At 39.4% G+C, this 12,883-nt stretch overlaps 1 protein-coding gene across 1 annotated transcript in view; it reads left to right on the top strand.

Annotated features, from left to right (window-relative positions):
• The window catches only part of LOC122802151 (fibroblast growth factor 4A-like), a 182,621-nt gene extending 174,090 nt beyond the window's left edge, over positions 1-8,531 (top strand). Inside the window, exon 4 of the mRNA XM_044071828.1 lies at positions 8,177-8,531. Coding sequence (XP_043927763.1) covers positions 8,177-8,359 — 183 coding nt within the window. The 3' untranslated portion in view covers positions 8,360-8,531. The remainder of the gene's footprint in view (positions 1-8,176) is intronic.
• The last annotated feature ends 4,352 nt before the right edge of the window (positions 8,532-12,883 follow it).

Raw genomic sequence — 12,883 nt, 5'->3', positions numbered from 1 at the left:
GTAAAAGCAGTATAAAAGTAGACAGTTTAGAGTAGCCAGTCATGCAGCATGTTCTGTGCAGATGAGAAGAAACCAGAGTACAAGAAGAAAAATCATACAAATACTGGGAGAACATGCAGATTCCAGACATTGACAAGAGGTCTGGATTGAACACAAGACCTTGAAGCGGCAAGGCAGAGATCTTAACCACTAATTCACAATGGTACCTATATCTTGCTGCAGTGTTAGAAGTATTATGGGATGACAAGAGGTTGGTAGGAGAGACCCTGATTCGCAGGAGAGGGAAGGAGCAAAACTGTTTGGAGGACCCCAGCCATAAACAAACTATACAATAGAAGGTGGAAGCTACTACATGATAGAGCAAAATCCCAAAAAGGGAAGGCATCTCTGATCAGTATTAGCAAAAAACTAAGGGCACTCATAAAATCATCTAAGGCCAGCTTCGAGAGAAAAATTGCACAGGACACTAAGGATAATCACAAGGCTTTCTTTAGTTATGTTAGGAACCTGGGTGGGAATTCTCAGATATGCTCAGAATTAGTCCAAAATGACAAAAAATACACCGAACCCACAGACATTGCCAACATCCTAGCTGACAGGTTCCCCTCCTCCCTACCAAAAGGGCAAATATCTATCCCAGCAGACTGCTGCCCCCCTGACATCTCAGATGCTCAGGTAAGAGCCACCTTCTCCAAAGCAAAAAACACAGCATCAATGGGACCAGACGGTGTCCCAGCCTGCGTCCTACACTACATGAACTCCAAGAAGAGCTAAACCCAAACATAAAACTACTGTTCAATTTCAGCCTTACTACAGGATATGTACCTAAAGAGTGGCATACAGCAACAATGGTCCCTCTCCACAAAGGTGGTGCCTCAACGGATCCTGGAAACTATCGCCCCATAAGCCTGACTAGCTTGGTCTGCAAAGCTATGGAAAGGATCATCATGGACCTCATAAATAAAGATATTGGGGACCTACAGACACTGGATCCTACCCAGTTTGGCTTTGTTAAGGGCAGATCCTGCCTCTTAAACCTGGTCGATTTCTTTGAAACAGTCACCAAGGCCATTGACAAGGGGAAGGTGGTCCACACAGCCTACCTGGACCTCGCAAAAGCCTTCGATACAATACCCCACTCGGGCATTATAGATAAGCTCACCAGCTTAAATATAAACCCCTATGTCACTAGATGGGTTGCAAACTGGCTCAAGGACAGAACTCACATGGTTAGAATTGCTGGAGCCATGTCAGACTCCAAACCAGTTACAAGTGGCGTCCCACAAGGCTCAGTCCTGGGACCTCTCTTGTTCGGTATATATTTTTCGGAGGTACAGGCCAACACGGAAGGACTGTATCTGACCAAGTTCGCAGATGACTGCAAACTAGGCGCCATAATCGACTCTCCAGCTGACACAAGCATCCTACAAAAGGGCCTCATAGAAAGACAACTGGTGCCAGAGCCATGGCCTCAAGCTAAACGCCAAAAAGTGTATAGTCATCCCCTTTGGCAAAAATAAAGTGCCCACAAATTACCACATAGGTGGTAATCCATTAAGTATGGAAGAAGTAATTAGGGACCTGGGGACCCAAGTTGATAGCAATCTCTCATTTGAAAACCACGTGGCCAAAGCGGTTAGAAAAACATTTTATATAGCCCACCTAATCATGAAGGGATTCACATCTAGATCAGGAGAGGTCATCGTGCCTCTTTACTCATCCCTCATCAGGCCCATAATTGAGTACAATGCCCCTTTTGGGATGTACCTTACCAGACACCTGTAGCAACTGGAAAGACCCCAAAAGTACCTCACCAAGAGGATCAAAGGGCTCAAACAGATGCCATATGCTGCCCGGTTAAAGAAACTGCAGCTCTACTCAGTGGCATACCGCCTGCTCAGAGGCGATCTGTGCCTGATGAATAAAGCCATGTCCAACCCAGAATTAATGGACATGCTGCATCTCAGAAAATCCAAATCCCATCGAGCTACGTGCTCGAGAGACTTGAACTTCAGCACTGAAATAAATAGGACATGCTGGAGGGACAGATTCATAACCCAGAGGCTCCCTTCACTCTGGAATAAAATCCCAGTCCAGGTTAGGCAGAGTCCCTCATTCACTCTCTTCAAGAGGAATCTTGATGAGTGGATGGGAGATCATAGGTTTACCCCGGGTATCACTTCTGTGTCACTGTTAGATAGAGGCACAGTATACTAACCTCGAAAAAGGGCATAGCAAAATTCATTTAAAATGGGTGGCGAAAGCCAAACACACTCTGGCTAGGCTTATAAATGCCCTAGGGCAGATAGCCTAGTATGAACCTATGTTAAATAAAATGCATAGCACACCAGGTTCCACTATGCAAAGATAAGTCATAATTATTTTTATTTATTTATCACTAGCTAATATTTCATTGTGAAAAAACAATTCCCGAAATAAAAAAGTGTAAGAAGAGCACAAAATATAGTAGGAAAAAATGTGTCATTCTAATGAAGCAATAAAATAAATGTAAAGCTGGTTAAGTCACAAATTCTCATGATATGCTGTGAGAGATGGAACTTGATTTCTAGAAAAGTATGTTGACATATCTGCTCAGTTTTTAAGAAAAGACTTAGCAAGGCTTATTCTAATTTTTGACATGCAGAGTAATTTTCTGAGGAAAAATTTAAATTTTCAGCTCTGCAGTGTGCTGTTTCTGATTAATATACCCCTGTAGCAAAAAATATGCTAGAATGTTTATTGTTCATAATTATACATTCATTTTCTTGATTATTTATACTTTAAGGCACTGTAGCTTAAAAGGGAATTTCTCCAACCATAAACATAAAAATCTCAGAGCACAGTAAGTACCAAACATTGAGAACATCTTTCAGGTTCATAGATGTACACTAGGCTAACAAAAACTGGGGTCATTATAAGCCTAGCCATGCAAACCAAGTGTATCCCACAAATTATGGTACCTCAGAGGTTATTTTAAGGGGTATATGTTAGCCAAGGCATGATTTGGCAATTTCCTCTGTCAGTCAGAGACATAGGTGGCAGACAAGAGGTGAATTTTCCAATTTCCAATCCACTACTCCAGGTTGTGCCTGAATTGGGTTAGGGAAGGGCTCTGCTTCACAAGGACTGAAAGTTAATTCCAGAGAATGGGGATTCTCTGAGACACCTGTCACAAGCAAAGTTTAAATCCTTAGCTCTGGTAGCTCTTGTGCTATTTGTTTTACAGACATGCATAAGGTCCATAGAAAGTCTGAGGCATGGAAATTATCAATAATGACATAGGAAACCTCCAAACACTGAAGCCAACCCAATATAGTTTCATCAAGGGCAGGTCGTGCTTATTCAACTTGGACTTCTTTGAGAAAGTCACTAAAACAATGGATAAGGGCAAAACAGTTCATACTGCTTACCTTGACCTGGCCAGGGCATTTGACACAATACCCCACTTGGACATTGTTGATAAACTTAAGACATTAGGTATAAACCTTAATTTCACCCAGTGGATAGACAGCTGGCTCACAGACAGGACCCAAGAAGTTAGAATTAGGGAGTCCACCTCCATGAAGAGGCCAGTCACAAGCAGAGTCCCTCAGGGATTGTTCCTGGCACTGCTCCTTTTTGACATTTGTTTCTCTGAAGCCAAAACCAATGCCAAGGACCTCTAGATGACTAAATTTATAGATGATTACAAATTAGGAGCAGCCACAGAATTCCCCCGCCTACACAAATCTTCTCCAGGAAGGTCTGATACACACAACCTGTGTCAGAGCCATGGACTAAAACTAAATGCCAAAAAATGCATAATAGTATCCTCCAGTAAGTCATCCACACCTGGTAACTATTAGACTGATGACACATCTCTAAGAGTCAACCTAGTAGTCAGGGACTTGGGGACAAACATAGACAGTAATTTAGCCTTTGACCATCACATGTCTACAGTAGTGAGGAAATCATTCTATGCTGTGCAATGTATAACAAAGGTATGACATCTACATCCAAATAGATCATTATTCCACTGTATTAAGCATTCAATAGACCAATCATTTAGTACAATGCCCCCTTTGGCATGTACCTAACCTGGCACATCCAATAGTTGGAATGTCCACAGGGTTCCTCACTAAAAGAATACAGAGCGTAAGTAACATGTCTTGTGCAGACTGCCTGCAAGCCCTATCCTTGTATTCTCCCTCTCATACAGGCTATTGAGGGCAGATCTATGCCTGGCGAACAAGGCATTGTCAGACCAAACCCTGATGGACATCCCACATATCCGCAAAACAAACAGCACCAGAATTACCCATTCTAAAGACTTAATCCTTGCCTGTGATATAAATAGGAACTACTGGACAGACAGGTATGTATCCCAGATACTATCCCCTTCTCTGAAACAGGTTGACCATCCATGTGAAGCAAAGATCCTCCCTGACTCAATTCAAGTGTAACTTGATCAGTTAGATGGGGGATAGGAAATAAATCCCTGGTTTGGCACCAGTGTCTCTAATGGACACAGGCACTCTGTAAATGGTTCATCTCCCAGGTTCCTGCTTCTAAGTTTTTAAATTTCCAGGCCCCTGCTTATATTTATCAAGGCTACCAGAATATGTCAGAAATTTGGGGATGCATAGCTAGGCTTAAAAAAGCCCTTGTAGTTATTAGCCTAGTAAACACCTATGAAGCTATGAATTAGAGTGGGATCCAAGGATGTGTTGTATGCCAGGCATAAATTGTCTCTCAGCAGTTTGTAAGAAACAGAGTATAATAGAGACAGGGATTTGAGGTGATCTGCTTAGTAGCTTGGTGGGTTTCTATGATTGCTCCTAGCTTGCAACTATCTGCAAACTTGGTAAGCCAGAGACCCTTGACATTGGCCTTGACTTCCGAAAAATAGATACCAAAGAAGAGCGGACCCAGCACAGACGTAGAAGGTCTAGAAGGTCTTTGGGGTTTGGGAAGGTTGCATGTAAGTGCCTCAGCATAATTAGGTCTATGTGTGGGGTATGTACTATGTGTGGAAGGTGCAGTTTATGTGTTTCTGACAACTAGACTGTTGTTATGAATATTTGTACTTGAAAATTTTGCCTCCAGAGATGTTGTATATATAAATTTCTTGTATACTGTATTTGTTTCTTTGAGGATTAAATGGTTATCCATGAAAATTAGGCAGTTGTTATATTATCTCAATATACCCATATCCAGCAAATTGACTGCAGGGAAATTGAGAAAGTGTATATCCATGATGTCAGGTCCTTTATTGGGTGAGCTACAAGGGTGTGGTGCACAAAGGGTAACAGTGGGCTGACTAAGGGTGCTTTTGGGGCTTGAGGCTAGGCAAGGCTGTATAATACTAAATTCAAGAGGCAGTGAACTTCAATATGCAAACTAGCTGCTCTATGCAACTCAACATGCAAATTAGTAATTCTACATTTACTGAGCTACTGGTACTGTTTCAGAAGTTATTTTATAGGGAAAATTTGGTTTCTAGGTATCTGTGTATATATACAGGGTACTACTAACCACAGCTGCATGATGATCAGTGGCACACACACGTGAAATTTATACAGACTCTTAAAACACATGAAACTGGCTTTAAGCCCTCTGTCCAATAAAGCAACAACATGTATAGCCTTCTTATGTGTTCCCCCAACTCAGATAGACCAGGCCACCACCTACTGCAACTAGATAGAAAATGCCAAAAATTAAATGCCAAAAAATGCATAGTCATACCCTTCGGGAAAAACAAGGTTACCCCTAGCTACCAAATAGGTGGCAATCCACTGAGCACAGAAGAAGTTATCAGGGACCTGGGGACCCAGGTTGATAGTAGTCTGTCATTCGACACCCATGTAGCTAAAGTAGTTAGGAAGACCTTCTACATTGCCCACCTTATCATGAAGGGATTCTCATCTAGATCAAGGGAGGTCATAGTCTCCCTATACTCATCACTCATCAGACCAATGATTGAGTACAATGCCCCATTCGGAATGTATCTGACCCGACACTTGCAGCAGCTGGAGAGGCCACAAAAGTTCCTCACCAAAAGGATAAAGGGTCTCAAACATCTGTCCTATGCTGCCCGACTGAAAGAACTCCAGCTCTATTCAGTCGCTTACCGCTTGCTCAGAGGTGACCTTTGCCTAACATACAAGGCCATGTCAAACCCAGATTTGATGAATATGCTTCACCTCAAAAAATCTAGATCCGTCAGAGCCACAAGGGCGGGAGACTTAAACCTCGACACAGCTATTAATAGGACGTGCTGGAGGGATAGATTCATCACCCAAAGACTCCCTATGCTGTGGAATAAAATCCCGGTATATGTAAGGCAGAGCACCTCGCTGGCCTTGTTCAAGAGAAATCTTGACCAATGGATGGGAGATCGCAGACATACCCCAGGGATTACCTCAGTGTCACTGCTCAACAGAGGCACAGCAAAATAATGGGTATAGTTCCCCATACTAAAGGGGTGGCATAAGTCACAAAACTATGGGCTAGGCTTGTAAATGCCCTCGGGCAGATAGCCTAGTATGAACCTATGAACCTATAGAATATCCTAGTTCTCTTTATCTAGAAACACAAAAAAAGATGGCATGTAAGCATAATGTTACCACAAAGCAACTTAAACAAACTACCTGCACAAGATGATTTCAAATATTAGGGACCATTACAATGATTTAAAATGCAAAATCAATGCATAAAGCAAAAATAAAGCAGTAGCACTCTAAAACAGTTAACTGAAGTGCAAAACAATAAAATAAATCTTTTATCTACCAAGGATGGAGCAGGATTAATTCAAGACTCTCTCAGAGTATGGTGAGGGTGCCAAACAGATAGGGGTCCTGAGAAAATGAGCAGGAGACCAGAGCAACGTCGAGCCCTCGGTGACCTAGGCAATTGCCTAGGGCCCTACTGACTGGGGGTCCACTAGTTGGGGAGCCTACTGAGCAAGGGGAACTGTCACAAAAAGTACATTTCTTCTTTAAGGAACCACGCACATTTAAACATTGGAAAAGAGCACACAGGGATTTTTACAGAGGATAACGATCATTACATGTAGAAAGGGTCATTCTGGGAGAAGTGAGTGCATGTGTGTGTGTGTGTGTGTGTGTGTGTGTGTGCGTGTGTGTGTGTGTGTGTGTGTGTGTATGTGAAATGCCCCACTTTAGGGATGTCAGGTTGGTTAACTTGTTCAGGCTCAAACCATGTACTTTGAATAGAGGACCCTAGAGCCTGAATCCTCAGTATCAACTACCAAGCTGTCATGAGCAGGTATATTTCAAGGAGTGTTGAATTTCAGTGCATTTTCAAAGAATGTTGAGTTTCAGTGCATTTCCAAAGAATGTTGATTTCCAGTGCATTTTCAAGGACTGTTGAGTTTCTGTGCATTTTTAAGGAATGTTGAGTTTCAAGGGAAGAAAAGTTTACTGTTGCTCTTACTAAGTCTGTTTTCAACATGTAACAGTTTTATTTAGCAAATGGCCATTGTCTCTCATTCATCTCTAACACATATAACAAAAAGGCTTGGGGTTTTGTTTAGATGCTTTAATACATAGAAACACATCAGGCTGGATAGCAGCATCATTAAATACGAATGAACTAGTTAACAGACAGACCTTACATACATGCATGTTTACATCTCAACAGCTAACTACAAAATGGCAGTAAGGCTTGCACATGCTTAGTATTTATACACTTGTGCAAGCCATTAGATAGCTTCTTAAAGGCATATACAGTGGATATAAAAAGTGTACACACCACTGTTAAAATGTCTGTTTTTTGTGATATAAAAAAATAAGACCACAATAAATCATTTCAAAACTTTTCCTGCCTTTAATGTGACCTATAACCTCTACAATTCAATTGAGAAACAAACAAATCTGTTAGGGGAATTAATATAAAAAAATAAAAAATCTACAATAAGCTAGTTGCATAAGTGTGCACACCCTTAAACTAAAAGGCATAAAAGGACAAAAAAAAGTATCACTACACAGATCACTATAAGTACAGCTTAAAATATTTAATCAGAATTGAAATAAAAGCTTTTTTTCTTCCCTTTTGATGAAATGCTTGTTTCTTACAGTTCAGGGCTTTGCACGTCTCTCAGAGTCTTGATATTGCATTTTACAATTGTTTATTTTGCATGGTTACCTCACCAGTTATTTCTATGTTACTTTTATAGGAAACATTTACACTGGAATGTCTGTTTAAAGAACAATTGGAGGAGAATAACTATACAACATATTCTTCAAGTGTAAGGCCTGACTATTATGTGGCATTATCAAGAAGAGGTAAAGCAAAAAAAGGAGGCAGGGTGAAAAAAGAAAATGCCGGTGCCCTCTTCATTCCACGTCTTATCCCTTAGTACCAAGAACTACCGCCAGATGGCTAGCGTCACCACTGTTTTCAAATGAGTAGAAATGCTTTCAAGGAGTTTGTAGCTGGATGTTGAGCTGAAATACAAACAATGGTACTTTTTCAGTTATATTAATCACTTTGAAATTTGTGTGACCAGAAGTTTAAGAATTAAGATACTGATACAGCTTATTGGTGAATTCTTTACAATGTGTAAGAGGAGATGCATTCCAAAACTATACAAGGCACTTTCAGGAAAGCAGGAGCTGTTATTTGACTGTTCGGTCACATATGCAGTTCAGTGTCCCCTAATTGTTAAAAGATCCATCTATATACTTTTGATTCATCTGCTAACCTACTTCTTCAGAGTAACATTGTATGGCACTCACTTATTTAACATGCTATTACTATAATTTTGAAGCGATGAAACTCCATGTGAAGTCATGATTTTACTTAAGAGCAAGGGATGGGAGAGTAATGCACATGCTGCATACAGTGATGCACACAGTCATTCTTGGAAGAATTAATGGACCTGATTTCCTTTTGGTGCATCCCTCTGTGACAGCTGTTAACCAATATAACTGCTCTGCTATGATATAAGACTGAAGTGGTTGATAAGTACAGTTCTACTGTGTCTTGGTGAAAGACTGAGGTAGAAGCAACTATGTTTAAATTTATCAAGGTGCATTATTAGGCCTGCATTTCTGCAAATACTTCCTGAGTCTACAAACATGATAGGAATAAATGTTCTGTACACATTTGTCAGTGTGTAATCTAATTTGTACAGAGGTGAATAGCATTTTTTGGCTTTGTTAATTATTAATAAACAGTGCAAATAAAACAAAATGACATGACTTAGCCTTAAAACAAAGAGAGTTGATATATTTTGTTGCATCTGTATGTGTACTGGGAAAACAGTCAGTTTATTTTCATCACAATACAATACAATGTTGTATTGGCTTTTTGTGTTTTGACATTTCTGTTATATTGCTGTCTTTTTCTTTTTGCTTGCTCCCTATCGGAATGTTTTGTTACGAAGTGCAAGACCATTTATTTTCATTCCAATACAATGCTTCAATGTAATATATGCATCTTGACTTTTCTGTTGCATTTCTGTCTTTTTTATTTTTATTTCCCACCTGAATGTTTTGCTACAAAGTGTATTACTGTATTTAATTTAATTTAGGATTTATCAGATGGATATTTCCCAGCAACACAACTACTAGTAAAAAATGTCATAGTTTGTTTATAGGTTCATAAAATGCCTTATAACCCTACAAAAACAGATCTAAGACTCATAAAAGACAAATACAGACTGGAATCATGCAAATTATTTCATCTGTATGTTAAATATATATCTTTTTGTTATGTTTCTCTTTTCTGTACAGTCTATTTCTTGCATTAACAATGCAGGTGACATGAGCTCAACTTTCTTTATTGTAATAATTTAAAAGAGATATGGCATACAAAACAAAATCATATTACGCTCCAGTCAATATACCTCTCAGTTGCTATGGTTTGCTTATAGTGATATTATTTTTGCCCTCAGATTTAACCTTGCTTTTGATAGATTTATTGTTTTTTATGACATTCAACCTATTGAGGATGCATACATTATTTAAGCAATAACTGACGACGTGGTGTGGTACATTGAAGATTTACCCATGGTTGGCTCATGATTAAATAAAGCAACCATGGGTAAATTTCAATATACCACAACCACAAAGTCGGTTATTGCTATTATACAATAACATTATTTAAGAGAAAAAATAATTACTTTATTTAAATAATGTCTTTGTGTAACGGTGCATTACTGTTCTTCCGCCGGTGGTGGTATATTGCTTCCTTGTGTTGATGTACTGCGCATGCATATGGGACTTGCATTCCTACGCATACCCAGTACATCAATGCTTTGAAATGGAAGCAACGGGGAAAAGAAAGTCTCCGTTGCGCCATTTTTTCTTTTTTTTATTTATTTAAAAAAAAGGTTTTGAACACTTTATGCCAACGGAAAAAAGTCCGGGTGACCGGACCTTTTTCCGTTGGTATATTGTTGGATTTATAACGGGCACACTGGCCAATCAGCCTGCATGTTTGGAATATTAATGGGGGGGGGTCATTGTATAATATGCAATAATCAATAAAGTGCCCATGGATTAGTGGTTAGCAGACCTGATTTTCATGCCAGGAAAATTAAAAGGTTTCAGGAGCATGCCAGGTGCAGGTAGAATTATACCATAATGCAGCATGTGGACAGGTGCTGCACTGCTAGGATTCTACCTGTCTGAGCTGGTAGTAGCACTAATACATGCAAAAGAGTTCATGGTACTTATTGAAAACAGAGTAAAGAAATTTCCCAAGTGGCCTGGCAAAATTAACTCAGTCGATATGAATACCACCTCAAGTGTGCACTGAAAATATAAAAAAATTAACCCAGACAAGAAAAGTAAATGCATGTATACATACATACATACATACATACATACATACATACATACATACAGACAGACATAACAAGAACTAAGCCTATATAAAATTATTCTTCACTAACTTTATGCTATCACCTGGTTCTACTGTACAGGTGACAGATTTCCAACTGCATCCCAGGTGACCAGGGTGCAACTGCTGGAATTGATATTGCAGAAATCAAGCAGGAAAGGGCAAGATTAAAGGGACATGGCCTACATATCTTTCCCAGAGGGGTGAAAGTGGTTGTGTGAACTTGGAGAGCAAACTGGGCAGTGCTAACTTCCTAGTGGAGATTGAAAGCTCACAGCCCATGCTTCATGGGTTGGGGCAGGATGCCTTGAGGGAATGCCCTTTGCAAAAGTGAGAGGATATAGTCCTCCATCATCCCATTGTACACTCCACCATTACGCCTTGCTAATGTGAATGTTAAGGATGGGGAAATCATAGAGAAGCCCTCAGACATGCTAATGGCTATCTGATGGCCCTTCCTGGCCTCACCATGATGATGGAAAACAAATGGGCTATATGTCTATGAGGGGGCTGATAAGTGACAAACAGTGGAGGCAAAGAGTACAAAGAAAATTATATGTTGTCTATTACCTGAAGATCAAGTCTGAACTATAAGAAAATGTTTGTCTTTCTGATTAGTAGCAATTATTTTACAGGCCAGTGCTATGATTGTTAGTACTAGGAGACTGAAATATGTAATCTTTAAGGGTAGCAAGTGACTACTTGTTTATAAATTGACTATATTAAAGTGTTAAGTGTCAGAGAAGTGTGTCTTTCTTTACAACTGATATTTTCCTGTTTTCCTAATGTTTATGTGGCATTCTTTGTGCAGTGTAATTATAGGTTCTTACTCTTTAGAATGCCTCATTGTTTACTACTTAAATAAAGGTGGAGACTTTGAGAGATGGTACAGAAGTGAAACCACAAAAAGTTAGTGTCTGAGGAGAATAAAATGCTAATATCCCTCATACAATCTTACTTCTATTAAGAAATAAAGCTGGACATTTTTACTAAATATTGTGTCCTTGTTCTCTTTTTATTTATAATGTGAGAATATCTTTTATTAAACAATGACTGGTCACTAACATTCAAAAACGATCACCCTGATTGGTCAAGCCCAACCAGCGTGCCTGTTGTAAATCGAGAATATACCAAGAGTAAAAGTCCAGCAACTAAAGTACTGAGCGGCCAGACTTTCTTATTGGCATATACAACTTCCAGTCATAATTCTCAACTGTACATATTTTTGCAGAATGCCCAGAGTATTGCTTCAGATTTTTGGTCTGTTTCTCATAAAAGTGTGTGTGTTTTTTTTTTTTGGCAAATCTTTGAAGGTTAACGTTAGAAAATAATGGTAGACATTTGAGTTTCAGACTTCATACCCTGCAGGAAATTAATACTAATGCAATACTTGCTATTCTATCAATTTTCTTAAATTGTAACAGCAATACTTAAAAACTGTCCCTACTTTTGGACCTTTATCCCCCCATTATTTACAGCTTTGTCCAGATTTCCTGTTCTAAGTGGTTGAAATGTATGCTTCCAGACAACAAATGATGTTGTAGATCTGGAAGGTGTTCGTAAGCTACTAATTCAACCACAGTGTTCTGCAATCAAGAAGAATCTGTTATGTTAAAAAAAAAGAAATGAAAAATGTACTTTATTCTTCCTATATGCAGAACATCACAGCTGACACACTAGCTTATGAATACCTTCACCATCTATATTTCTTTCCAAACCACCAGTGTACTGTGTAACCATGGGAATGCAAGTCCCATACACAGGTGCAGGACATCCAGAAATCCCAAGACATAAAATTGAAGAGAAAGAAGACTATGGTGCCATTATACAACTATATAATTTAATAAAAACTAAGTGAAAACTCCAGCCAAGCTAGAACTTTATTTCTTAAATAATGTCATTGTATAATAGCAATAACCCACAGCTGAGTGTGGGTAATACTGATGTACCCAAGGTTGGCTTTGTTTGGTTACTTGAACTTCGCTCTCTTGACCAAACCACACCAACCCTGGGTAAATCTAGCATTACCCACACC

This window comes from Protopterus annectens, chromosome 5.part0 (assembly GCF_019279795.1).
Source record: "Protopterus annectens isolate FY-2018-M chromosome 5.part0, PAN1.0, whole genome shotgun sequence".
Lineage (NCBI taxonomy): Eukaryota > Metazoa > Chordata > Ceratodontiformes > Protopteridae > Protopterus > Protopterus annectens.
The sequence above is the reverse complement of the archived record's forward strand: the minus strand, read 5'-3'. Positions and strand labels throughout refer to the sequence as shown.